The sequence below is a fragment of the Aspergillus nidulans genome, chromosome III, assembly GCF_000011425.1.
Source record: "Aspergillus nidulans FGSC A4 chromosome III".
NCBI classification, from domain to species: domain Eukaryota; kingdom Fungi; phylum Ascomycota; class Eurotiomycetes; order Eurotiales; family Aspergillaceae; genus Aspergillus; species Aspergillus nidulans.
This window is the reverse complement of record NC_066259.1, coordinates 1,625,281-1,652,130: the sequence shown is the minus strand read 5'-3', so window position 1 is coordinate 1,652,130 and position 26,850 is coordinate 1,625,281. Positions and strand designations below refer to the sequence as shown.

The 26,850-nt window shown below is 51.1% G+C and overlaps 10 protein-coding genes across 10 annotated transcripts, besides 1 other annotated feature; 5 read left to right on the top strand and 5 right to left on the bottom strand.

The window, feature by feature from the left end:
* Nucleotides 1-26,850: part of a sequence feature (contig 1.78 659..353456(-1)) that runs on past both edges of the window.
* teaA lies at nucleotides 471-5,101 on the bottom strand (the record flags this gene model as incomplete). Its single annotated transcript, XM_657076.1, has 4 exons — nucleotides 471-3,972; nucleotides 4,033-4,315; nucleotides 4,374-4,764; nucleotides 4,853-5,101. The coding sequence occupies 4 exons, from the start codon at nucleotides 5,099-5,101 to the stop codon at nucleotides 471-473; spliced, it is 4,425 nt and encodes a 1,474-aa protein (XP_662168.1).
* On the top strand, nucleotides 7,258-7,933 carry ANIA_04565 (uncharacterized protein; the record flags this gene model as incomplete). The annotated part of the gene is made up of 2 exons (XM_657077.1): nucleotides 7,258-7,717; nucleotides 7,776-7,933. The coding sequence occupies 2 exons, from the start codon at nucleotides 7,258-7,260 to the stop codon at nucleotides 7,931-7,933; spliced, it is 618 nt and encodes a 205-aa protein (XP_662169.1).
* chsA (chitin synthase class I) lies at nucleotides 8,707-12,213 on the bottom strand (the record flags this gene model as incomplete). The annotated part of the gene is made up of 6 exons (XM_050611693.1): nucleotides 8,707-8,941; nucleotides 9,001-9,507; nucleotides 9,556-9,957; nucleotides 10,003-11,637; nucleotides 11,694-11,872; nucleotides 12,195-12,213. The coding sequence occupies 6 exons, from the start codon at nucleotides 12,211-12,213 to the stop codon at nucleotides 8,927-8,929; spliced, it is 2,757 nt and encodes a 918-aa protein (XP_050467691.1). The 3' UTR covers nucleotides 8,707-8,926.
* On the bottom strand, nucleotides 13,474-15,018 carry ANIA_04567 (uncharacterized protein; the record flags this gene model as incomplete). Its single annotated transcript, XM_657079.1, has 4 exons — nucleotides 13,474-13,840; nucleotides 13,902-14,005; nucleotides 14,105-14,799; nucleotides 14,868-15,018. 4 exons carry the CDS (start codon nucleotides 15,016-15,018, stop codon nucleotides 13,474-13,476), a joined length of 1,317 nt encoding a protein of 438 aa, XP_662171.1.
* On the top strand, nucleotides 15,445-16,438 carry ANIA_10565 (SDR family NAD(P)-dependent oxidoreductase; the record flags this gene model as incomplete). Its single annotated transcript, XM_657080.2, has 2 exons — nucleotides 15,445-16,168; nucleotides 16,239-16,438. The coding sequence occupies 2 exons, from the start codon at nucleotides 15,445-15,447 to the stop codon at nucleotides 16,436-16,438; spliced, it is 924 nt and encodes a 307-aa protein (XP_662172.2).
* On the top strand, nucleotides 16,608-17,430 carry ltpA (tyrosine protein phosphatase LTP1; the record flags this gene model as incomplete). The annotated part of the gene is made up of 2 exons (XM_050611692.1): nucleotides 16,608-16,812; nucleotides 16,877-17,430. 2 exons carry the CDS (start codon nucleotides 16,608-16,610, stop codon nucleotides 17,428-17,430), a joined length of 759 nt encoding a protein of 252 aa, XP_050467690.1.
* ANIA_04569 (demethoxyubiquinone hydroxylase family protein) lies at nucleotides 17,461-18,299 on the bottom strand (the record flags this gene model as incomplete). Its single annotated transcript, XM_050611691.1, has 1 exon — nucleotides 17,461-18,299. One exon carries the CDS (start codon nucleotides 18,297-18,299, stop codon nucleotides 17,577-17,579), a length of 723 nt encoding a protein of 240 aa, XP_050467689.1. The 3' UTR covers nucleotides 17,461-17,576.
* ANIA_04570 (protein rtfA) lies at nucleotides 18,833-20,816 on the top strand (the record flags this gene model as incomplete). The annotated part of the gene is made up of 4 exons (XM_657082.1): nucleotides 18,833-19,062; nucleotides 19,143-19,873; nucleotides 19,926-20,065; nucleotides 20,115-20,816. 4 exons carry the CDS (start codon nucleotides 18,833-18,835, stop codon nucleotides 20,814-20,816), a joined length of 1,803 nt encoding a protein of 600 aa, XP_662174.1.
* ANIA_04571 (uncharacterized protein) lies at nucleotides 21,360-25,149 on the top strand (the record flags this gene model as incomplete). Its single annotated transcript, XM_657083.1, has 3 exons — nucleotides 21,360-24,217; nucleotides 24,268-24,947; nucleotides 24,995-25,149. The coding sequence occupies 3 exons, from the start codon at nucleotides 21,360-21,362 to the stop codon at nucleotides 25,147-25,149; spliced, it is 3,693 nt and encodes a 1,230-aa protein (XP_662175.1).
* On the bottom strand, nucleotides 25,372-26,660 carry ANIA_04572 (uncharacterized protein; the record flags this gene model as incomplete). Its single annotated transcript, XM_657084.2, has 3 exons — nucleotides 25,535-26,660; nucleotides 25,448-25,472; nucleotides 25,372-25,413 (listed from the first exon to the last, which is right to left on the bottom strand). Exons 1-3 carry the CDS (start codon nucleotides 26,449-26,451, stop codon nucleotides 25,372-25,374), a joined length of 984 nt encoding a protein of 327 aa, XP_662176.1. The 5' UTR covers nucleotides 26,452-26,660.

Here is a 26,850-nt window from a genome sequence, read left to right as displayed (position 1 = left end):
TTATCGAATATGGCCCGCGACATAAAAAAGAAAAAGGCTGGCGTGGGGTGAGGAATTGGACTACCGGTAATGGCGTGTTGGGCAGTGGTCCAGGCAGCTACAAAGAAGCTGGACTCCAGCAGAAAACGTTCATTGTCACCGCTAATCAACCAAATGGACCAGACAGGGCATCGTCAATTCGAACAAAGTAATAATAGCACATTCCGGGCAAGGAAAAATATGAAATGGGTATAAAGAAGAATGATGAGGGAAATGGAAAGAGGGAACATTGCAAACACAGGCAGAAAACATATAGATGACAAGCCTTAGCTCATCACACAGTAATACAAAGTAGTAAAATTAACAAAGACACAGGGATTTGCAGCAGATGAATAGGTCGCAAGAGGCTCAAAGACCAATCAACGTGATTAGACATCATGATTTAAACTCCCAATCAAATATAGACAAGTCATGACTGCTCCCCGAGCTCCTTAGATCATATTCGCTGCCGCTTGCCCTTCAGCAGCAGTGCGAGGCTTGCCCTTCTCCGGAGAGCCCGCTCTCGCTTCTTCTTCGTCCAATCGTCGTCTCCATTCTGCTAAGCTGTCGCTAAGTCCGGAGTCCTTTGTTGGAGTGCGATCGAAGTCCGACTGAGTACTCAGTCGGTAGTTGCTGTTAGTACTCTCCCAGTGCGAACGTAGGGCTTCCAATTCATTTGCTAGCGAGTCGAGGGCCATGGAGCCACGGTTATCGAGAAAAGTGTCATCCTGTGACACTGCACTGTTGGCCCTGGACCGTCGAGTCCCAGCTCCAATGGTACCGCTAGAGGCGTTGCTGTGAGTTCGGGATATTCCGTTGACACCTTGACCGTGCTGCGACTGTCGCCGGTAGTGCCCAACTGAAGCCTCAACCTGGTCCAGGAGCATAGAAACCTTCTGCTCGGCATCCATCGCACGAGCTTCAAGCAGCGAGTTCTCATGCTTAAGTTGCTCCAGTTCAGAGCTAGTCTTCTCAGAAACAGCGAGGAGTTCCTGCCGCATTGTCTCGTATTCAGCGACAGACTTCTCCTTCTCTGCCTCGGCAGAAGCTAGGCTTTCCTTCAGACTCGTGATCTGCTCCTCCAGGTTGGTAATGGAACGCGATGTGTCTTGTTGAAGATCGGTGAGTGATTGCTGAAGCTGGGAGCGTTCAGCTTCCCATCCTGATGGCGCCACTGAACCCTCTCGACTCTGGGCCGCTTCAAGTTCAGACTGGATCTTCGCGTTTTGCATTTTGTACCGAGTAAGCTCATCCTTCATCCGCTTCAGCATCTTCTCGGTTCCCTTGACGTAGTGAACGGCGGATTGGTAGTCATTTTCGAGCTGTTCCAGCTTCTCCTTGTAGGCGCGGTCGGTTTCTTGCTCTCTTGTCTCGAATGAAGCTTTCAACTCATCGTGAGCTTTCAAGCTAGCTGAGAGCTGTTGCTCCAGTTCTCTTAGTCGGTTCTGCTCTGGGGTGCCAAACCGGGAACCGGGAGACTCCCCTCGAGGGGAGCGTCTACTATCCGTGTAACCGCGCTCACCCAGAAGGTCCTTAAGGGCTGCATGTTGGACAGCCAAGGCTCCAGCCTCCCTTTGGTGATTCTCAATTTGTGCTTTTAGCTCTCTGTTCTCCGCTGTATATGTTTGGCAGTCTTTCAGAGCAGCTTGCAGCTGTCTTCGAAGCTGCAGGCCTTCCCTACTAGCCTGCTCCTGATAGGCCTCCAGGCCTGCAATCCGCTCTTCCGCACGACGCAGTTTCTCGGCTGCTTCATCGGCAGCAGCTTGACTGGCCCTTGCCAGCTTATTCGCCCTCTCCACCTGAGCTTCCGAGGTAGCCACTCGTTGGTCCACAAGTGAGCGTATAGAAGTCTCAGAATCGAACGATGAAGCTCGCTCTAGACCCAAAATAAATGCATTCTTATGAGCTTCGGCTTCTCTGGCATGACTCTCAGCCAGTTCTTCTGCGTCTCGAAGGCGACGCGTTGCGTTTTCCAATTCGGCCGTTCGTTCCTCATGCTCAGACCTGAGTTGCAACAGTTTTCTCTCCAAGCCCTCCCGTCGCTCGCGTTCTTCATCAAGCTTCTTCTCTAGAATGGAAGCCTTTTCCACAGATGCTGTGACAGCTTGTTTGAGGCCACCAATATTGTCGCCAAAGTCTCTCAGGCGGTTGGTAGAATCCTCCAACTTCCTCGACAGCTCCTCTTTATCAAGAGCCAGCTGCTTTAGGGATGATTCAGCTTCGGATCGCAACATTGACTCTTCCCTGAATGATGCTTCAACCTGATGAAGTTGGGCGCGTAAACTTTCCGTTTCCAGAGGATTATTTTGCATTTCCAGCTCCGCCAGCCTTCTTCTAGTGGCCTCGGAGGTCTCTTCTGCCAATTCCCTGCCACGTTTCTCCTGCTCAAGATCCGTAGAAAGTGCTTCCAGTTTCGATTTGAGTTCATTCTGGGATGCAAGCGCCAAAGCCAATCTGCGGCTAAGATCTGTGGTGCGGTCAGATGCTGCCTTGTCAAGATCATGAGATTGTCCATCCAGCGATGGAGTGCTTTGCTGGCTTCCGCCGTGGGCAGCGAGTTTTGCCCGAGCATAAGCAGCCTCGTTCACAGCAACGTCTCTTTGCTGCTCGACCTCCGCTACACGCTTGGATGCAATCGCGGCTTGTCGATCCACGGTGGCTTGCATCTTTGCCAGCTCTGCTCGCATTGCCAGAAACGCTTCGATCAGGGGGCGATCCTCATCGGTGAAGGCATCCGATGTCCGTTCATCCAAAGCAGAGTTCGCCGAAATATTAGGGGTATACCCAGCTTTTTTGGCCAAGGCGAGCTCCGAGGCGTACCAAGCATTTCGACTTTTTAGTGCCTCTAATTCTTTAAACAAGGCCTCCTGGTGGGCAGTCAACCGTGGTGAGCGAGGTTCGTCTCCTGTCCTAGAGTTCCTATGGGTTCGCGAGTCAACTGATCCGTCGATACTCGCATGTCTGCCAAGAATAGACTCATCGGCGCTATCCATTGAACTACGCTGTCGCTGGCGCAGTGAGCGTTGCCGAGCCGGTGCCACAAGAGGGGCGGCCTCTCCGGCCTCCATGGCCCTTGCCGACATCCTCTGGGACTGCTGAGTGGGAGTCCGCTGACCAGTCGACTCTTGCGCAAACCTAGGGTCTTTGGGTGAGTCCCTTGGCGCTGGCTCCCTCTCCCTGTCACCGGCTATGGCGCGAGTCGTGTCAATGGGGGGTCCACCATATCCACGCTCCTGTTTTGTCGGCGTCTTGCTTCGGAAATTGTTGCCATCTCGCGGTGGGTTCCCTCTCGGGCCAGGGGTTGGAGCCTGTCCCGGCGGAGGAGGCCCAGCGGGAGCATTAGCAATGGATGCCCGTGGCAATCGAGATCCTGGTCCCGGACCTAGCTCCGTGGGCCGGCCAGTAGGACTGACCACACTTTCTCGAGGTCCCTGGGCGCGCCTGAATTGATCTGACGGCTGGTTTTGTGCTTCACGGGATACTCGACCTGATGGCGGCTTTTCTCCAGCTCCGGTTTTGGTGGGCCCAGGAAACATTGCTTTCTCACCATTTGGATTTTCGGTTGGGTACCGAATCTTCGATGTGTCAAGCATATATGCCATACTGAGCTCCACTGGGTCTCTTGGGGCAGAGCTCGGCTCACCCGCCAGGACAATTATTTGCCTTCCAAAGGCAGTCATGCTATGACCTGATCGCGGAGAGGGTGCTGGTCCCATGTTCTGGAAAGAGTACCATCGTCGAGTGCTGATACGGAAAGCGGCGAGATCGCCGAGGTCGATACCTTCGTCGGTCCGTCCACCAAAGACGTACATTACGTCGTTGACGAGAGCAGCCGCGTGTCCTTCTCGAGGTGTCGGGATAAATCCAACGCAGTCAAGCTGAGTCCAGCTGTTGGTCCGAGGATCATATGACCAAACGTCGTTGAACCATTGTAGACCGTTTGTGCCTCCGAACCTACCAGTATGAGCACTGAGACAAGAAGAGACAAGAAGAGAAAGGGATGGCTCAACTTACAAGTACAATTTGTCATTAAAACTGACGATCGTGTGATTTGTTCTTGCAGGGGGAATTTGACCAGGTGGAGGTCCGCCTTCATGGCTGTTCTGAATAAGAAACTCCCATTTATTACCTGGATTCTGCAACTGGTTCAGATCAAAGGCAACTAAATCATTGAAGAAGTATCCTTCGACCTGCCCTCCAAAAACGTAGAGTCTGGAGCCAAGAATGTTCAGAGTGTGTCCGTATCGTCCAGTGGGCCTAGGGCCGGGAGGTATTGAGCGCGACCATTGTCGGGAGGCTATGATAGTGACAGTTAGCAACTGCTATGTAGAGCAGAGCTGGGAGATATGGCATACAAGTATTTAGCAGGTAGAGCGTGTCATCCAACGTGTCATTCTCATCCACCTTGGTATCACCGCCAAAGACGATAAAAGCATTTCCGACTAGCAAGCTCGCATGACCGACACGAGGTCCTGGCCCTTCCGAAACAGTTGCGATGGGGAAGCACGACAGATTTCCGCTGCTGCTTTCCAACATCCACAGATCTCCCTTGACAGTCGAACCATCTATTAACCCTCCCATCATGTAGATATCACCCTCTTTCGAAGCCACTGCGTTGATTGCTGCGCCATATCGCGGGAAAGGGTTTGCTTGCGGCGACGAAAAGTTTAGCCGACGTTGCGACCACGGGTACAGGGATGAACCGGGACTGGAGACTGGAGACGTGGATTGTTGGGGACGTTGAGCCTATAAATGTTAATATACGTAAACAAATGCCAATGCGCACGGTCGTCCAGAGGTGGACACCGGGTTTATAATAATGTAGGGTACAAACCTGAGACTCAGACTCGGCTCGTTGCCGCATTCGCTGCTGTTCCGGGCTGTTGGTGCTAGTTACCGAGTTCAAAGAATTATTATAGCTACCGCTAGGCGTCGGCGTCTGCGATGTGACCACCCCATCCTTCGACCCGTTCAGCGTGGCTCCAGAGCCCGCTGGTGCTCCTTCAGAAGTATGGACGTTTCTCGTCGCGGGTGGCAGACCAGAAGTCTGCTGGTTCTTCTTTGATTTAAAGAGGAACGCCATCGTGAAATCTTATATCGTATACGGTTCGTGTACAGGGCAGAGCTGGAATCGTAACAGTGAAGACTGCAAAAATCCCCCTTCAACGTCTATCGTCAAGGTCTCCGCAAATTGCAATCCCAATGGGTTGAGATTGAGCGAAACAGGGGACACAAAAGGAGCGAAGAATATGTGCGCCAGGCTTGAAAATGGTAAGGAACGGGGTACGCAGCTAACGCGCGAGTTGGAATTAAAAGTTACTATTAACGAGCCGGGCGGGTGTTGTTGACGGGCACTCGGGCAACGGTGATGATTCGGCCAGTTGATACTCGAGCGTGTTCATCCAAGTACTGACAATTCAAAGCCGCTCAGCGTCAGGCAAAGACTGGCTGTGGGAACTCCTCGTCTTGTGGGAGCTAAATTGTGTAGCTTCAATTCCAGCGTTCAAGGGGCATGGGCGGCCGATAATAGCAAAAAAAATAAAAGAGTAGAGAAGCGGAGGAAAAGAACGAAACGCCCCAGGAGCATAGAAAGGAAAACAGGAAAGGAGACGACAAGCAGATCCAATCTCTATCGCAAAGGGACGAGGGAGGTCAAGAAGGACGGACAGATAGTTAGGGAGCTGAGAACCAGAGCGGAAGAAGGGGCAGGGGAGGACGTAGCGACCCCGGCGTTTCAACCACCCAGAAGCGGCTTAGATAATTCTCCCTGGCTGTCCGTTAGGGGCACCGACACCGCCAGGATACCCAATGAGTATACACAAAATGGCTGCATTTTTCAGTCTCACTTGAGAAACGCGAAAAAGCAAATAGAGTTTCCTTTGCTCAATCATGCTAACATCTAGCTTTAAAGGGGTGAGGCTTCCCTCTCTATTACGGTCTCCTACATGCTGCCGACCACCATGCGCTCAAGAATCTGGAATCTTGGAACCCAGTATCTATTGCATATTTGGGTGGAAACGTTTTCCGCACGGCAGGCGACATCCTCTGCCGTTGTCCATGTGTGGGATAATTGGGGTTACAGCTTGGCTTGATTGTTGGTATCTGGACTGTGGACATGGCTACCTGATAAGTTAAGGTAGGCGAGGATCTTGAACTCTCCCCAGCCACTCCTGGGTTTTCTCCAGACAGTCTCCTACCGTTTTCTCATGGCATTTTGCCGTGCCTGACCTGGCTAACTCTGTACCGCACCGATCTTCATGGCCTCATCTTATTGTTGGTGCCGGCGCCGTTAAGTGGGCCTGATGGAATCAGGGAACAGGTTCGGTATACCACGTGATGCTGATCTTAACGCCTCGAACCGCCCTGTTAATCCCACCAGCACTGGATCTTGTACTCTGGAGAATACCTTGTACCAATTCATTAGATTTGCGAATCTACGAAGTCAGCAAAATCAGCGCAGATTAATGATCTTTGATCAGATTGCACTCGAATGCCTAAAATAGCATTGATGAAGTCATGCCACTGGTTCGTCCGCTTGTCCCGATCAAGCTAGTCCATTGGGGCCGCCAATCTAACCTCAAAGGCATCAATTTCGAGGGCCAGGAACTCAAGTTACTCAACTCTCGAGTATCCAGATCACCTGTTGGCCTTTGTACCAAGATGGTGCGAAAAATAAAAATCAATGAGACGTCATCTCACCTTGCTGGACGACCAAGAGACTACTAGTCGCCCCCTATCAGCAAATGCACGGTCCCTTTTCAAGGCTTCTCCGACCCGACGCCTTCTCTGATACGCGGGGAACGGAGAAGCCTCGCCTTGTTGTGTAGCCCCCTGTGTCTCGAATTCCCTGTATTCACTCTTACGAACAAGCCTGTTGCACACGGCCTCCAGTCTATTATAACAGTCAGTGCCCGCTTTAAAGGGGCACACATTTGGTTGCACGACTTTTGAGTAGACTTCAACCTGCGAGTTAGGGTCCCTTCTACGATGTCTTGCCTTGGGCTTGTAGCTCAGCTTTAAGATATCGGACGGATACTCTTTCAGGTAGTTACTGTACCTGCATATGAACCTGCAAGGATGCTTTTAGGAACGGAAAGGTCGCTACGCCACCCGTGCCCATATGTACTTGGACTACACAGTAATGGGCGATCACGTGCAAGATGCGGAGAACCCGCTTCAACTCCGCAGGACTGAGCTGGAGGGCAAGTATTAACATTGGAATCATCGAGATAAAGCACGATGGACCCGGAAGCCGCCAGTCCAGTTTCAGACCAACCTCCAGTTTTCAACTACATTCTCTCGTTTCTACTTGTCGGCGTGGCCTGGGGTTTCACCACACCTTTCATCCGTCGCGCCGCTGCGGACTTTCAAGCGCGCCAGGAGAAGCAGCAACAGCTTCAGCAGACCGAACTCCAGCCTACAGGAGCACAATCTCGAGCCCACGATGACGACAATGCGGACGATAGTGCTACTGGGAGCGACGAGGATCAACCCTTACCTTCCCAACCTTCCGATCGCTCAACAACGCGGCAGCCGGCCTGGATGAACCAATCCACATCCTCGTCCTCATGGATAAGAACGAAAGTCGTCTCTCTATTTTGGACAGTTGTCAATCTTTTGCGCACGCCGGCATACTCCGTGCCACTAATAATTAACCTGACAGGGAGTGTCTGGTTTTTTCTCCTGGTTGGAAAGCATGGTGCGCCCACCCTCCGCGGAATATATCAGTAAGACTGAGGCAGCTAATAGTCTCGCAGAACTCTCCTTGACTGTCCCCCTAGCGAACTCTAGTGCATTCCTCTTCACGGTCTTGGGAGAGTGGTACGTAGAAAGGAAGGTCATTGCGCGGGAGACATGGCTTGGGATGGCCCTGGTCCTAGGTGGAATTGCGATTTGCGTGCAGTCGAAGTCGTAGCGGTCAAACAGTCGTGCACCTTGTATATTGGGTAAATCGATGACCCGTTGCCTGCCTGTAGAGTACTTTTGCATGCTTATTATCGTTGAGAGTCAAAAAATATCTCATCATCAAATGCAAGTGAGCCAAGAAAAAATAATTCATATGCATCATCCGTGAATCGAACACGGGCCTCATCGATGGCAACGATGAATTCTACCACTAGACCAATGATGCTTGTTCTTACATTTGTAATTGAATTATAACAAATTATTCCATAACAAACAACAGTAAACCAGCTTCTGTGAGATTAGTTAAGTTGCTCTGCCTCAGTAACCTATAGTATTTTAGTCGTCTTAGAACGCTTGTGGAGTCGTTAGAGCATTTTCTCACAATGATTTTCCCTATCAATATATTACACGAGTTTGTTTCTAACACTAGATACACTTTACCCTAGCCGCATGCTTTAGCTCAGAGTTGGTATTGCTGGTTATTCATGTACATGTTGTTCGACCACAGGTGTTAAAATACACTAGCTCTTTTGCATAAGAAAAACCAATGGCTGGGGATCAGCACTCATCGATCATACCACCAAGAGCATAGGAAACAACCGCTAGACGTGAAGGTTCACGCATAACCACCTTCATACTTGAGTAAGGCTGCTATAATTGTGCTCAAAGGGGAAAATGGGTGAGTAGAACATCAACACAACGGCACTACAACAGCACAAGAAACATCTCAAACAGCAGTTCGACCAAATACTGAAAACAACACAGAATAGCAGATTTAAGATACACATTGAGAAAATCGTACATTGGAGGTATCAACGGTCGTCTACATATAAACACATCAACGCCCAGCAACCGGTCGGGCAGAAATCAATCGGACATGAATACAATAACGTTCCATAAGCCATTGTCTTTATCATCATTGCGATATGCTGAACCTGCAGGAATCGACAAAAACCGTCTGCCATTAAATGCTTGGAGGGTAATACGTGATCGGTGGAAGAGATTAGACACCTCGGAACTACATATCATGTTAGATGCTGTACTAACTGAAGAGATAAATCTGGAGAAGATACTCACCATTCGCACAACCAAAAACCACATCGCACCAAGAAACTTAAAGATCGAGAGACCTGCCACACTCCATAGCACAACGGCCATGTAAATCATGGCCCGATTGTTCCTATCTGTCTCCGCGGCCTCGGCGTCATCACTGAAGCGATCCAGTCCGGCCGAGCTGAGGACAACAGCGCCCAGAGCAAAATTGCAAAATACCCAGACGAGAACGACGGAGGACCGGAACCCCTTGTAGTAGTCGGCCTGACGTTCCTCCTCAGAAATGGTTTTGATTTCCTTGGGTGGTTTCTGAGCGAATTTCATGAGCTCCGCCTCATACTGGGCATTAAGATCACCGTCATCCTGAGGAATGTTGACGTCGACTTTACCACCGGGCTTGAGATTTGCTGATGGTAGTTTCTCGGCTTTGTCATCACCCTTCGTACCCCATGTTATGTCGTGCGTGTTGCAGAAAGCGTAGATGTTCAGGACGTTGATATAGGTAGGGGTTAGAAGGATGTATTGAATGAACTGCAAATGTCAGAACCATATTGAAGAACATCACAAGTCGAGACTTACGCATGTAAACATGTGCCATGGGTCCATGAAAATAATCGATGCGATGAACCACATGACGTACGTCGAGCCCAGCGAGACAATTATAGAGAAGAAAGTGCTATTGGTGAAAAGCGTCGAAAAGGTAAACGAGCCATCCTTAACTTCTTCTTGAATGGACCGCACCGTCACGAAGACCGCAGCGAACGCGAGGTAGATCATGATGAAAACCCACAAATACACCATCGTCATGTATAGTTTGTTGGAGCCGCCAGGACGATTACCCAGGGATAGAACGAAGCAGGTCACCAGGGTTGCGAGGTAGAGCCATTCGAAAACTACTCCCAAGACCTTACCAGCAGTTCCTAGGAGGTCTGCATCGCCAAGATACGTTGTGAGGATATGGAAAACCAAGAAGAAGTTACCCTATAGCAATTAGTAGGCTCCAATGTATCCAAAGAGAGGACTTACAATGCCAAACCAAGCGAACAGCATGTTAATCGTCTGATATATCGTCTCGATCAACAACATGAACTTTCGAATGAAGCTGTGGTCGCTGCGCCAAAGCTGATAGAAGTGTGTAATGGCATAGACGGCCGCAAAGAAACTACCATTCAGCCATCGACGACGCTGGAGGATGAACTCCGCCATCTGATCCGGCACATCAGTTTCACCAGTTGAGGATTTGACATATTGAAGTAGCCAGCGGCAATTGCGTTTAGTAACGATTTCGAAACATAGGATTCGGTCCTCGGCCAAATACATGTTGGCAGTAAATATGCCTGCATTGGCGCCGTGCATCTTCTCACCGAGGAAGTACCGCTCCAGCGGACCTTGGCCGTTCTTATCGTTCTGTAGTGCAATATAGCGGTAGGCGGAGAAGGCACCCGGAAGCACAGAAATGAATCCAAAAGCCGATTCCAAAGGCTTATCCAGGATGTTGCTGAGCTTGTACTCGAAGTTCTGCCCAGCGACCAGTGGATTGAACAACTTCTTCCCATGGTCTAACATGACCTTGATCTCACCACAAGCACCTCCACACATCGGCTCAACATCGAAAGCCTTCCACAAACGATAGATCGAATCCTTACCAGGCTGCGTGCCAGCATCGAGTAGGACACAGATGTTGGGGTCAAGTACACGGCCAAAAGCCTGGAAGAACCAGCGATGTGAGTTAATCTTTTTCTGGTTTTTTTCCTTGAGGCAGAAAATCATCTGCACCGGCACTCCCGAGCGAGGCTTGAGATGGACCTGATTCCCTTTTAACTCCATGCCAACTTGGGTTGTGTACTCGTAGATATGCGCTGTAACGTCTTTCCCGTTGACCTGCTGCTTCGCGATGCCATCCTGATAACATCCCAGACCAGCCAAGACCGCGCGCGTTCGCGGGTTAATCTTAGCACGACCGTCGCTAATGACGCAGACCACAATCTTCTTCCAGGCATCTTTGCCCCAGGTCTTGCTTCGAGTCCTTGAACACATGTGCTCAATGTTCTTGAATACTCCGACCATCGTTCTCGCGAAGAGAAAGTCGTCCTCATTATACATCGTCACGACAATAAACAGTTCCGTGTGTCGGGGTTTGGCAAAAAGCTTCTGGCGCAGGGTAAACCGTTCCTCGAAGAAGTCTTTAGGGTCACAAGTAGCGGCGGAATAGCGCATATGCGTGAATTCATCGCGCTGGCCGTTCTCCGCATGGGGAATTTGGTTGAGTAGCTTTGGTGCGATAGGACAGTCTAGAACAAGATTGCCTTGAAATAGTTGCACCTCTTTGACAGTCTTCCATCGCCGGAGCGGAGCGGGACTAGGCGTTGGGGCAATTGTCATGTCCTCCTGGTAGTCGTCGCTGTATGGGTTCTGGGCCTGAAAGGGGTCTTCCGGTTGGAGGATCGGCTCATCATCCTGGTAAGAATGCTGATGTCCTGGATACTGGCCGAGGTCATAATCGTCATGGCCCGGTGTAACTGTAGGCTGGTATGGTTGGGTATAGTAAGCGTCATGGTGTGCTTCGGGGTCCACCGAGTACTCGTAACCTGGATAATGTTGGTGCTGCGCTTCATACGCTTCGTTGTGGCCATACGACTGCGGGATTCTCTCGACCGAATACTATCGCACAACAGTTCAGTATCCATATCTACCGCCCCAGTTCCTGACTATCTTACCGTCGGTTGTTCGGCCAATCGGTCACTCGAGGGCATTTCTATGTGATGGTGATGTCCGTACGGCGCATCTGAGAGCTGGTAGCCGTCGAGCGGTCGCCCAGGCGAAGGCGATCGGTTACTCAAGCTGCTGGGATTCATGATGGGGGAACGAGCGTCGCGGTCGTCCCCGTAGGGGTCTCCTGGATCCAAATGTCAATTGAGCGGCCGCGGTCGAGCATGCGCAAGAGTAACGGAGATAGAACAGAAGAGCAACCACAAGAGATGACCATATGTAAACTAATAACGAAATGAAACTGAGGAAGAGCCAGGGGCTCGCGCTACGATCCTAGTACGAATCTGCTGTAGGACCCCCTCACTGAAGTCGCGATTCGTCGGGAGCTAGAGTTTCAGAACTGGTTGGGAAATTTGATGCCGAGAATGTAGGCGAGCCGCGCAATGCGAGCTCAGGCAGAACAGTATGGCTAAGCAGAAACAAGAAGAGAAAATTAATTGTGTACTGACCCAAGCGATTATAGGACATGTTGGCGGCCGACTATCGAGCGATCAGCCCGCTCCAATAATGGGCGACCCCTTCGAGATTCCTCACTGAGGTAGAGGAGGAATGCGACAGAAGTTCAGAGCTTGGATCCCAGCTTTGTCGGCAGAAATTCTGGAGTGTCGACAGTAAGAGGACCAACTGAAAAGGAATGTCGTAAGGGTGCAGAATAGAGGAAAAGAAAAAAGAGATGACGACGATGATGCTGGAAGAGGACGCACGGCTGTTTCCAGGTTGTTTGATGGGGGCAACGAGAGCGCCAAGTGGAGTGAGAGCGCCGCGCCACAGATATTCAAAGATGCCTAGTTTCCTGGATCTGGGGCAGCGCAAAAGCCTAAATCTTGATCTGAATAATTCTGAAAATAGTTGGCTATGGTCTTGAATGGGGAGGCTTTGTAGGATGCATACTGCTCAACAGATATCGGAGTTAGGCGTATCACATGTACCCCACACAGTACTTCTGCGTCTGAGGTTGCTTTCAATGCTCCAACATCCCTAGAGAATGCGATCCCCTGAAAGTCCTTTCGCTCACCGTGGCACCCGATGATGGATTCCATGTACATCCATGGGTCCCCAGGTCAGCGCGTCGAATCGAGGGCCGCCCGTGGTCGAGCACTGCGCCCCACGCCTGTCGCTGGGCCAACCGCCGACTGGGTAGCAAGGAGCACAGCCACTTTCTGCTGTGGCGCCCGCACTGTACTGTAGGACGGTAGTACACCTGATTCGCTTTGCGAAATCGGACCATGTTCCTGCAGTTTCTTTTTATATCTATCCTGGAGCCTAAGGACTCTTCCAGTTATTCGTATGCCGTCTGACTCGGGCTCTTCCTTTCTGTCACACAATCACATTCGTCATAGATGAATAAGCAGGGATATAAGTGGAATTGTTCGATTGTTGTTGGTTGTACAATTGTACCCCGCATTATGCTCTGAAAGTGCTCTCTAGAAATTCATCGAATTTTGGGGATTGAAGTACAGAGTGCTGCTTATAATAGATTTTCTGCTTTCGTTCATAAACTCGATCTTGGGGCCAAATTGTCAATATAATGATCGCTAGCCTCTGGTGCAATGGGGCTTCAGCTCTTCATATTTGCCCCATCAAGAGCAGGAAGCCAGGAGATTCTTGGGCATACTCAAAGAGTTCAGGTAGTCAGCTGCTGTTTTTCCTTGAGACTTAAGGTGGGATCTCATTACGGAAAGGAGGAGGAAGCACTGGTTATACTCATAGTTCCAGGTATACCAGAGCTCAAAGCATCGAAGAAGCAGCAAGCATGACAAGGGCCCCGAGCCCGTCCATGCCTGAACACCACTCCTCCCAGCTGGCAGCATTCCTTGACACAGTCGCTGCATCCAACGCTAGATGAGATATTGGACCACTCTGGCCATAGACCTTGTTCAGCCGGACCAGCTCCCCGGTGGTCGCCAGTCCAAAGGCCGTTTGCTGGAGTCTCGGCTCCTTTTGTAGTTCAGTCTTCCACTCGATCCAGTTGTTGGCCTCCCAGAGCGGTTTTTTTGCTGGCAGTGGTGCGAGAACCAGATCTGTTGGAAGATCGCACCTGGCCGCTGGCTGGAAGTAGGTGAGCATGTTGACCATGCGAAATATGATGGATAGTCTTCAAATGTTAGTCTCTGTCTTTATTTTGGAACAGGAGTAGTGGGCTGGGCGGAATTTACCTTCTCCTTGACTCTTCAAAGATCCATTCGTTCCAATTTGCATCGAGACCATGCCCATCGCTGAGCGGAGAGTCCAACTCACTCAGAGCGTGGATGCCACTAAGCTGTTGGGCAAGTACCTATGGTTGGACACCATTACTACCACTCCCACAGCGAACCCTACGAAACAGCAGCAGGGGGGGGGGGGGGGGACAAGAACTTACAGTAACACCGGCCAACAACGAAAAGTCTATATTGTTTTCATCTGTCTCCCCCTCGCCCAGCCTAACCAAGATATATATACCGAGAGCCTGCATTGCGCCTAGCAGCTCCCATCTACCAAGCTGCTGATGTTTCTCTGAACATAGCTGCTCACACTGGGTGCGGACATGGTTCCAGAATGACTTTTGGCTCGCGGAGTTCTTGATGGTGTCCAATATGTTCAGGCAAACTTCTAGAGGGCCCATTGAGCTGTAATCAGGGGCAGTCTGGGAATTTACACTGAATGATTGAGGTAATGAATGTGTGTGGATAAACGGTGGAAGGATGTTTTCCCGCAGCATCATGTGGAGGTATGACTTTAGTGTCTGCAAAATGAGATGCGTTGTTTGCTTTCCTCCGGTTGTTGATTCTGGCCTGCGGGTAAGGAGTCGTGGGAGAGCTAAGGGCGGCGGTATTGATATCTGAGGATCGCGTGCTTGGTAGACCGGTGTCCTGTTCGCCTGTAGGATGGGGTCTAGAATCTCCAATTCCAGATCCGCAAAGTTGAGCTCGAAATTATTATCATAGGTATCCCAATTAAGAAGGTCATCTTCCTCTGCCTCTGCGGGATTTAGCACCCTCAGACCAGACTCCGCAGCAGCGAGAGTATCGAGCCTGCCATTATTTTCTTGATCGTGTCGTGCGCCGGATGGTGAGCCTATAAATGAAGCTGGGACCCTGTTGACGCTCGTTCTGGATCGGATGACATTTGATCTTAGATGTAACGTTGTTGGGTATTGACACTCCACATCTCTGGCCACACATCGCGAGCATCTAGGCCACCGCTTGTCGCACCGGGCCTTCCTCCCCGCGCACGAAATGCAAGACCGAGACCTAGCTGTAGGACCGGCTCTTCGAGAGCGGCAGTAGTATCCATGTCTTTTCAGAGTAGACTCTAGCTGTGATGTCAGTCAAGTCGCTCGAAGGGGGTTGGCGGGTGTAGGCACGCACGCTTATCAAACGGTTTATTGCAGAGTCCGCAGCGTAGGACAGGAACAGATTGTATTTCCTGGTCGCCAGCCATTGTAGAGTCATTCAATAGCAATGTCCTGGTCAAACTGAAAGAGAAATCGGGGAGTACAGTCGGGAAGTACAAGACGCTAGAGGCATTTGTCAGCAAGACGTACGGCAACTGTTAGCCCTAATTAGGATAATGGCGGGCGGTACACTTTGTATAGCTTCACTATTGACACATTGCACAAATCCGCTTAAGTCTATAAATCAGCAATGGCCTTATACCAGATCTTATTATCTATTATCCCGCTCTCAATTTCCCAAGTGAGTTGCATACCCTACCACAAGAATGGCGCCCCCCTTTCCCTCCGCGACTCGTACTTGGCACTCAACCTCCTACGCTTCCATCTCGCCTACACGCCCTGAACTCTCTGCAAGCGGCAAGACAATCCTCATAACCGGCGGTGGAACGGGCATCGGAGCCGAAACGGCTCGTTCTTTTGCCGCAGCAGGAGCATCCAAGATTGCTCTCCTGGGCCGACGCATGCAGCCCCTTTTGGACACTAAGAGAACAATCGAGAAGGAGTTTGGACAAGGAGTGCATGTCTTCGTGGCATCCACTGACGTAACAAAGAAAGAAGAAGTCGATAAAGCGTTCGAGGATTTCATCACGTCTGTCTCTAAGGACGATAACGAGATCGCGAAAATTGACGTCCTCGTCAGCAACGCCGCGGCAACAGGGCCCATGGAAGGCGTTGAGGATGTCGATGCAGATACATTTATCGAGGCTGTGAGCGCAAATCTGAAAGGAGCGCTTTACGTCGCGCAGGCTTTCTTGCCCCATGCCGCGGGCAGTGCAGTGATCATTGACGTCAATAGCATGGCCGCCTATCTGAATTTTGGGCCTAGATTTGCAGCGTATAGTATTGCCAAACTGGCAGTTTATCGGCTGTGGGATTCCTTGGGCTCAGTGAATTCAGGGTTCAGTGTATACCACACGCAGCCCGGGGTTGTGGATACGGACATGAATAGGGCTGCTGGCGGAGTTAAGGCCATGGGGTATGAGGATCATGGTCAGCTCATCAGCCTTCTCTTGCCTGCTATGAGGATTATACTGAGCCGATGCTAACCTACGAACTCCAGTTTCCCTTCCAGCAAATTTCCACGTCTGGCTCGCGAGTCCTGAGGCCCGGTTTCTGAAGGGGAAGTTCCTGTACTCAAGCTGGGATGTTGAGGAGCTGAAAGCCCGAGCAGAGGAACTTGCAGCGAGTAGAGAGCTTACTATTGGACATGTCGGATGGCCGTTCGACTCCAATGAAGGGGAAATCAATTGGAACGCCTAAGACTGCGCGCCACCTGCACAAAGATGAAGAGTTGAAACGCCATTATGTCACCTAGCTTGCCCTAGACTTTTCAGAATTATATGTGGCCCATAGATATGCAGCTATAGGCTATGATTATGCTAATATCAGCAAGAATACCACAACCCTCCGACAAACGTGCTAAAACCACATGTACTGGGTATACTTCGTGATGGCGAGAACTGATGCCTCAGGCTCCCATCGCTGTATCGATAAGACTCCAGTTAAGAAACCCCGCCCTTTTCCATCGCATCACAGCAATTCTCGACTTCATACTCACACACATAAAATGACGGCGCCAAATCCTTCCAATGGCCAGCCGGTCAATGTTTTATTTGTCTGTCTCGGCAATATTTGTGCGATAAACCCGTAACCCATGCTTCACTCGCACTTATACTAACGAATGCAAATCCAAATCAGGCCGTTCTCCCATGGCAGAAGGCGTTTTTCGCAATATTGCCGCCAACCATCCCCTGATCAATAACATTGATTCTGCTGGTACAGGAGCCTACCATGCCGGTGAGCCGTCAGACTCACGAACCATGTCTACCCTCCGCCGCCACAACATCAGAAACTACCACCATCTCGCCCGCAAGGTCACACTGGAGGATTTCCTCAACTTCGACTACCTCTTCGCCATGGATGAATATAACTTGGAAGACTTGCTGGAGTTGCGCGCGTCTGTTTTGTCGTCGTCGAGCCAGTCCGCGGGACGGGCGGCTCGCGGCAAAGGAACTAGAGCGGCGACGACCGCTTCGATCGCTGCAAGCGTCGAAGCTGGTGCTAAAGTTGCGGAAGTGCGCCTGTTTGGTGATTATGGTCCAGGAGGGACACTACATGAACGTGTTGGTGGCGGAGAAGTGGTGCAGGATCCATATTATGGCGGGGCAAATGGCTTCGAGGAGGTCTACCAGCAGGTGGTGCGGTTCTCGACTAATTTCCTGCAGTACTTGGAGAAGAAGAATCAGAATTAGAGATGCTGGATTACGTTGATACCCACAGTTACTAGGCCAAAATAGATCCCCTCCATTGCAAACAGTAATCAAATCAGCTTAACCAAATATTCTCAATATGATACAGTTAAAGATAATATACAACCCTGCTAGCCCCTCCGGGTTTATTATACCCTCTCGCTGATTTTAATGGCGGCCCTGCAACCAAGCCGGATAACATTGACCAGCGGGTCGTACGGCTGTGCCTCCTTGGAATCATTCTCAACAGCATGATCTAGATGTTCCAGTTCCTCGTCGCGGATCCTGCGAAAAGTCGCAAGCATATCCTTCAACTCGTCGTCCAGCTCTTCTCCACGACTATGCGCATCCGCCTCCCACGCCAGAATTTCCCGAATCTGCTCGTTATAATGCGTTCCAATCTCTGTTTCCACAGCCTCGGTACATGCCATTGCTGCCTCCCGTCCCATGACACCCGTTGACCAACCGAGGAACGTCGCCGCAGCCTCCCATATCGGATACATCGCTGTTGGCCGCACTCGATGTTTAGCAATCATCTGGTTGAACGTCCTGAGATGGCCGGCTTCCTGGTCGTACATGTGCTTCATCAACGGTCGTAGGTGCGGGTGGGAGCGGACAACTTGCGGTGTCTGCGCGGTATAGATTAGCGTGGCAGCTAATTCGCCAGCTTGATTGACTCGCAACGCGCTATCGAGGAATTCTCTTTGCTCTTTACTGAGGACATATTTCGGCTTCGAATTAGACTGTGATTCCGCAAGTCGAGCTGGCGTGGCGTGGTATTGGCGGATGTGGAGGGCGGACGGTGCGAGAAAATCCAGGAGCAGTGGAGCTGTCGGTCTGTGGTATCTCTGCAGCGCCGCGAAGGCCTTCATTTTGACAGGCCGTGAGAGGTACTGAGTACTTATAAGGATGATAATAATGAAGTGACCGAGGCCGAAGTGGTCCGATCGAAAAACAGCCGCGCGCCTAAGTATCCAGCCTTAGCTCGGGCCGGCACGCGGTACTGTGGCTGGACGTCATTCTGGGCCCCAAGAATTGTTCCCCAGGTGATTTCTGGCTGTTCCTCGAGACTTCACTCTTTCATCTTCCATTAGCGTTCGACAGTCCGCTCCCTTAGCAGTATAAACTTTGTTATATTCTGCTATATTCTTGTTTTATGCTTTAAATTTCTGTGCTTTTCCATACTTGAGCCCTCATTTCCCCCTCTTGTCCGAGTATTGCCACCGACGACGCTCTTTGCGACAGCCGCTCAGGGGCCTCTCGTTCATTTTCATTTAGTCGATATTTTCGCTCTGAATCGGTGAAATCACTCGCTGAGGTTGCGTGTCCTTCCAAACCTGTTTGATAACACCATTACTTTAAAACCATCCAGCAGGCCCGTCGGCTGTCAGCAAATTCATTCACTATGGCCGATGATCTCGACGCAGAGTTGCTCGCTTTAGCGGGTGACGACGCTTCTTCAGATGAGGAGACTTCTCCCCCTCCTCGCAAGCATACTTCCGCATCTCCTGCTCAGTCGGCCTCACCACGATCTCCGGAACCAACGTCAACCATGGGTCGCAAAGGCAATGCAAAGCCTGCCCGTCGCTCCCGCAAGTCGCGCAGAGATGATGATGAGGAGGAAGACGGGGAAATGTGCGTTTGAGCTCTTTCAACCTGCCTCATCTGGAGTTTATTGCTCTGAGCTTGGACTGATGGGATCCTTTTAACACTAGTTCCGCCGATTCTCTCAACTCAGCTAGCATGTCCGAATCTGAGGCACCATCTGACTCCGAAAGTTCGGATGCGGGTGTTGAAGATGAGGGACCAATCTATCCATACGAAAAACTGTACCATTCCGCGCAGGACAAGCAGGAAATTATGGCCTTGCCTGAGATTCAGAGGGAGCAGATTCTGTCTGAGCGTGCGCAAGAGGTAGATCGACACAACCAGGATCTCGCCCTTCGACGCCTTCTAGCTTCCCGGGAGCGAGAGGAGGCCCGCAAAGCAAAGAAGAACAAGCGCAAGGCTAGCGCTGCAAATTTAGATGAAGGCAGTCGCAAGAGTTCTCGGCAAAAGACTACGCTCGGTGGTCGCAAGGTTGGCGAGGCTTCAGAGGCTATTGAAGCATACAAGAGACAGCGAGAGCAAAAGGGCAAGCGTGACGAACTGCGCCGCCGGGATACGGCGACAAAGGACCACAAGTCAAAGTCTCGAGTATCTGATGAGGATGCTGATGGAGAGAGTGAAGTTGAATGGGATGATCGCGAACGTTCACCTACTCCTCCAAAGGATGACCCGCCGGCTGAACTTCGAGATATTCAGCGAGCTCGTGTAGGCAGGACCAACTTTGCACAAGTGTGCTTCTATCCTGGATTCGAAGATACTATGGTTGGGTGCTATGTCCGTCTTAACGTCGGACCAAATCCTAACGGGGTAAACGAGTATCGCCTTGCAATGATAACAGGTGAGTCATAACTAACAATATAGTAGGGGTGGCGAACTAATGGTTCTATTAGAGATCAAAGAAGGAAAGAAATACGCTCTGGAGGGAGCCAACGGCCGGACATTCACGACAGACCAGTATGCTGTTCTCGCCCATGGCAAAACCACACGCGCGTTTCCTTTCGTTGCTTGCTCCGACTCCCCGTTCACCGAGGTATGCCGTAGCTGTACTTTGTACATGGCCTTGGCTGACACATCAACAGGCGGAATTCAACCGATGGCGACAGGTAATGGCAGTTGAGGATTGCAAAATGCCCACGAAATCCCAGCTTGCTAAAAAAGTTATGGACATCAACCGTCTGATCAACCATCAGTTCACCCCCGAAGAACTGAATGAGAAATTGCGTAAGCAAGGGTTGCTAGATACCAAGACAACATTTTTCAAACGAGTCGACATAGAGAAGAAGCTCAAAATTGCCCAAGAACTCGGTGATGACGATGAAGTTGGGAGACTTCAAGTCGAGCTCGCAAATCTTGGCTCCAGCGCCAAACCCCGTACCGAAAAGAAGCTTACTGAGCATGAGCGCCTGGCCCAATTGAACCTACGGAACCAAAAACTTAATTATGAGAACGTCCGTCGTGCGCAGATAGAGGAGCGAAAGGCTAGTCGGAAAGCCGCCGCCGCCGCAGCGCGCGGAGAAGGGTCCTTGAACCCTTTCTTGCGCGTCAAGACTCGAGCAAAGACTCACTACGATGCCAACGAGTCGACGCCCAAATCTGAGAATGGAAGCCCCAGCGTAACCCCTGCTTCGAGTACACCAAACCCAAGCACGCCCGCCCGGAGCAGCACTCCGTCCAATTCACAAAATAAGCAATCCAAGGGAGGTGGCGGAAAGATTCGTCATCGGAATATGGACGACGAGAACATTGCCGCCCTGGATCTGGACATCGATATTGAAATTTAGAACTTGAATATATTCGGTAAAAGATGCTTTTATTCTGCTTTCTATCCTCATACTTATGGCTTACTTCGAATACCAACCGTGACTGAGACGGTGCAGCATCAGGCGCAGCGGTTTGACCTTTGATCCTTCCTGTACTTCTCTAGGGATGGTTTTTGTCTGGCGTTATCATCAGTTAGCAACGGTCTGTATACTATACAAAAATTTCAAATTTGGCTATACTTTCGAGAACGAATAGGACAACATCTGTAGGCTTCGTGTGGGATTGTCCAACCACATATTAATGCCTAAGCCCTAAGGCGACAAAGTACGTGAGCGGGCGTGGGGAATTTCGGCGCTGCGCCGATAGCTGGCGACGCGGTCGCGGTCCCCGTTCCAGAGCGCGTCGTGTATTCTCCGCTCATCTTGTCTCTAGGACACAGCCTGCAGCACCAACATCATACCCACTGCCTAATTCATGTACTCATTGAATTCATAAAATGCCAATTTAGCCTCAATCAGTTTATTTCTTGCTTTTTTCTAATCCTTTCATATCTGATTATCCTAATGTCGTCGCCCTCAACTCCACGGACGGCACGGTCTGCCTCTGCGGCAGCCGTTTCGCCAGAGATGCTCACTCCTGGACGAAAAATCAAAGCCATGCTCGCAGCATTTGACAGTGATTCGGAGTCAGAGAGCGGGAACCCAGTGGACCTAGATACACACAAGAATCACGCCGGTTTCCCTGGAGGAAACACAAAATCGACGATGGGCCAGCCACCGACGGACCCAGACGAAGAAAACGATGACGATGAAGACATCATTATGCCTAGAGGGCGCATGGCTGCGCGTCTACTCAACATTACCACGGAAAACAAACAGTTACCCACCGAGTCAGCATACGAACGAGTTTCGAAAACTCTACGAGCGAATAAAGATGATTCAGAAGATACGCGTTGTGGAACGGCAGATGATACGACTGATTCCTCTGACGATGATCTCCCTACGACTGGACCGAGACGGAGAGTTCAGCAGATGCACGGTGAGGATGAGTCTCGCTCGCGATCTCATGCGCGCTCTTTTTCTCCACTGTTTATATCGTCTCCAGCGAAATCACTGAATGATGGACATGAGCACAGTGAAGCTTCTGGTGCGGAGGAAGAAGTGGCGCCGAAGCGTAATAGCCGTTTCCTTGAACTTGTCGCACAGAAAAGAAAGGAGCGCGAAGAGAAGGAGCGGGCTGAAGCGGAGAAGAAGGCTGCCAGAATGAAGGAACGAGAGGCGCTCAATGCAGCTATGTTTTCTGATGACGAGAGTACAGATGATGGTACCTCTCGTCAAAAGAAAGCAACGCAGGCGCGCCCTGCTCGAAGAGCCGGAAAGAAGGCTCTTGAGGAGATGAGTCGCGAAACGCAACGAATGAGCAGGAACATGCAGCTGGCTCATGATGCACGGACAAAGAAGAAGATCTCGAAGGAGAGTTTCTTTGCTCGGTTCAACTTTATGCAATCACAGGCACAAGCTGCGCCGGAACAGCCTGGTGATAACTCTTCGTCGACTGCAGGGTCACAGCATTCGTCGGATGTCGAAGCGCACAAGGACAAAGGGACGCCACAAACGTCGCCAGTTTTGTCACCAGCTGACGCCCATTATGAACCAGATAAGGTGCCGCGGAAGGACATTGAGTTCCCCGCTCTAAAAGAACCTTTGGGTGCAACGGTCAAAGTGACCGAGGAAATATTTGGAAAAGAGGATCAACCCGACAAGCCAAGTGCTGAACTATCCAGTGTCAAGAGCGGGCAGCCCTTGAGAATAGCCCCAGTGCGCGTTCGACTCTCCCGGGAACAGGTAGCTCGGCACCAGAAGGATGACTCCGATAGTGACCTCGAAATCGTCACGTCACCGGCCAAATGCCGGAGTATTGCAGCATTTGAGAATCTTCCAGTACGGAAAGTGCAGGAGCCAGCATCTATATTCAAGCTGAAAGCGCTGGCGCAGCTTACGTCGCCCACCCGGAAGTCTACGGCGATGAACCCAGCAGAGCTATCAGCGAGTTTGTTGTATCAAGCGAGACTACAAGCAGCGAAAGAACGGATGGAAAGGATAGAGGAGCTTCGAGCTAAGGGTATTGTCATTGAGACAGCCGCTGAGCGCGCTGCATTTGAAGACGAGGTAGAGAATCTTGTTGAGAAAGCAAGACAGGAAGGTGAGGCAATTGCAAAACAGGAACGAGCGGCAGCTAAAAAGGCGAACGGTGAGGATGAGGACGATGAGGAGGATATTGATTTTGAACTATCTGGATCGGAGGATGAGGGTGCGGGTGACGCAGACCCGGAGGGAGAAGGGAACGAAGAAGACGAAGACGAAGAAGATGAGGAGGACGAGGAGGACGAGGATGAAGAGGATGAAGAGGATGAAGATACGGAGGATAAGGCCGAGGCCGATAGAGAGGCCAACATGATTGATTCTGAGGCTTGTCAGGACGACAATAGCGATCACAATGACGAGTTTGAGGATGATACCACTGCTGAGCCGGCACTACAGGTTATGGAAATGCCAACCCAGAGGCGCAAGAGAGTTACCCGTGTCGTTAGTGATGATGAGGATGAGGAAGTTGAGCAGACACCAAAGACACCAGCCAAACCAATCAACCCGTTCCTGAACTCGGTCGAACGGCCAAACATTCCTGTGAAGCCCTCCGAGGCCACAATGAGCCTAACGCAGGCGTTTGCCGGTACACTCGCTACAAGCCAAGACCTGAGTCAACCAGAAGATACTATTCCTAACTCCCTTCCCGATCCCGTACCGATGAGCATTGACGGCGCACCTGACTCTCAAATAGTCATTAAAGACAGCCAGGAGCAACGCGCCGGATCGACGGATATATTTACGGGGCACTGGCGACCAGATTCACGGGTCCCCGAGTCTCCCGCATCCCAAAGTGTGTCTCAAATGTCCCAAATCCCCGATCCTACACAAGATGCCGGATTCGTTCTCTCACCTTTTGACCCTAGCAAGAGGTTTTTGGGCACCCCAACATCTACCATCGAGACTGTCCTTGTGGAGCAGAACCATTCTCCAGCTGCAGCGAGAATGATGAGGAACTTAAAACGTGGAAAAGCGCCCCAGCTTTCTGCCGTTGAGGACCAAGAGGAAGGTGACTTTGAGATCGATGCGAGTGCATTCGATGTGATGAAGAAGGCATCGAAGAAAGCAAAGAAACAGGCTGAACTTTTTGATCGCAAGAAGAGCAAGGCGAGGGATGTTGTGGAAGAGGCTGCTGAGGAATCTGACGATGAATATGCTGGTCTGGGAGGCGCAAGCGACGACGAAACCGACGACGAAGAGAATGCGTATGACAGGGAAATGATCAATGATAACAGCGGGGAAAAAGTTGACGCGAAGCAGCTGGCTGCACTGAATGCGTATGTTCCCACAAATCCATATACTACCACACATACTAACTCGCATATAGCCTCCACCAAAGAAACGCGGACGAGAGGGACGTAGCAAAGCTGCTCAAGGACATCACAACAGGGGCGCTTCGGCGGCGACGCAACAACGACGATGAGTTCGACCTAGACGACTCAGACGATGAACTATTGGCCCGCCGACGCCAGAAGCAAAGAGAATTTGCCCGCATGCGAAACGCCCTCCTCGCCGATGGAAAGGTCGGCGAACTAGCCGAGAACCCCAAGAAAGCAGCCTTCTTCAAGGCCATTGAAGACCGCGAAGACGATGACGACGTTGGTCTCGATTTCCTAGGTTACGAGCAAGAGAGCGCTACGCAGGATGAATCTCAAGATGGAGCTGCACAGACGCCAGAAGGCGAAAGCAACAGCAACAGAAGGAAGAGGCCTCTAGAACCAGCTGCGGACGATGTAAATAACAGACCTCCGCCCTACCTCCGCCGCAAACCCGCCAGCGCAATGTCGAAGAAGCCTGCTACCCTTGCTGAGATTCGCGAAGCGGTATCTTTCCTTACCGAGCGTCCTGAGTACGACTCTTTCCATGAAGACGCTTCGATGGATGACGACGAAGGCGAGCAGCAGGCCAACGCCGACAATGAAGACACCGACGGGCACGGGTCAGACGAACCCACCGCAACCAGCCGACAACGCGACGTATCCCCAGCCGTCGGCTTCAGACATCCCCGTCGCACCCGCGGACCCGTTGTTGACCGTCTGGCCCTTCTCCGCCAGGCATCCTCAAACTCCGCTTCAAGTTCCAACAATTCCCGACTTGCATTCCACACCGGCGCCGCCAGCGAAAAGGCTGCTTCGTTTGGGTTCAGGCCGCCGATCCTGCGCAAGACCACGACGGCTTCATCCTCATCCAGTTCTACCTCTGCGTCTGACTCGTCCCGCAGCGTGACGAAGGCTCCGGTGCCGGCGATCGCAAAGAAGGGATCTGTTAATTATTATACTGCTGCACGGGAACGGGAGCGTGAGAAGCAGTTGCGCACACAGCACAGGAACCGGGGGTCGAATATCGAGGCGTTGTTGAGTAAACATGCTGGGAACCGGGCTGGTATGGGGACACTGGGCCATGAAGGGGAGTGGGAGTGATTTGTCTTTGTTTAATTAGCCGGCGTTATTGGATAGCATGGGCTCGGAACGGACTGCGGGCGTACATACATATCCTGATATACTTACTGCATGTTGTGAGTTGATTGGTATACTACACATTATTGGTTAAGGTTATACAACTATGCCTATCATTAAAAGGCGCCCGCACTCAACTTCGGCAAGAGATCCAACAACGACGTGATCACCTTTGTGCCTTCTGGCGCTTGCGCAGCTGCTTCAGCCTCCCGCGCAAGATAGTACGCTCCCCAGCCCGCGTCTACAGCTCCACGATAGTCCTTGCCGTAGTCGTCGCCGATATGGATCCGTTCCCAGCCTCCAGCTTCGTCGTTTGCTGCATCAGATTCACCAGTCAACTGTAGCGCCGTACGAGTTGCTACGTTCCAAATCAAGGGATCCGGCTTCTCAGCACCGACCTGGTAGCTAGTAAGGACGAAGTCAATATCTTTCTGTTTCTGATCCTGCGGCAGATTCGCTGTCTTCTCCTTCTCCCTCTCCTCCTCGAACCCGGGTAAGTCACCACCGGATCTGGTCTTCTCCTCCCCTGCGCGCGTCTCTCGCACAGAGACACCCAGCGACTCCAGCACAGAAGAAATCCGATCGTCCGAGTTGGAGACCACTCCAATAATCACCTTCCTCCCTCCGCCTTGACTCGTTTTCATTCGTTGTGCCCTCACTTCCTTCAGAAAAGGTACCACGTCATCATACAGTTTATACCCCCTTGCACTCGCAAAGCGCTCGAGAAGGTCCTGGATCAACCCATCAGGAACTCTATTCCCTCTTGCTGAATTTGCAGTCGGGTTCGCCGCAAGCGCCCGCTCAAAACATCCGCGTATCACATCTTCCCACCACTGTCGCGGCCCAGCATAGTCCCCGCGCAGGGCGAGCTCACGCCCGTAGTTTGGATGCGAGGCAGAAAGGGCTTTATAGGAGGCGCCGAACGCGGGTTGTAGTGCAGAGGGGGATATGCGGATGTTGAATGCTGAGGCGGAGTGGGCGTATTGCGTTGGGATTGGGAGGCGAGGGTGGAAGAGGGTATTGAATGCGTCAAGGGTTAGGAGCAGGTGGCGCATTCTGGGCAGTCGGATTGGCGTAGAAGTGGTACTCTGAGCTGGAACGAATATGAGGTGGTGAGGAGGTCGGTTAGGTCATGTCAGGGTGCGTGCGGATAGTGAGGGGAATATGGTGTGGGGTTTCTAAGCTCCTCACACTATAAAATAAACAATGGAGACCTCTTGCAGTGCATCAGAATTATGCATTCAGAATTGTTCATTCTGTTTAGATTCTACTTAGATTCTTCTTCCAAACGACATACTAATTCTAGAGAGGATATATAAGCCAGACTATAAAAAATAGTATAGTTGTTCCATCCATTCTTACATTTAATTGGCGACTTGGGCCTGTTCCTGCGCTGAGCCATCAACAAGTAACGTCTCTATTCGCGTATTAAGTGGTAGTTACTTGGTCATAAG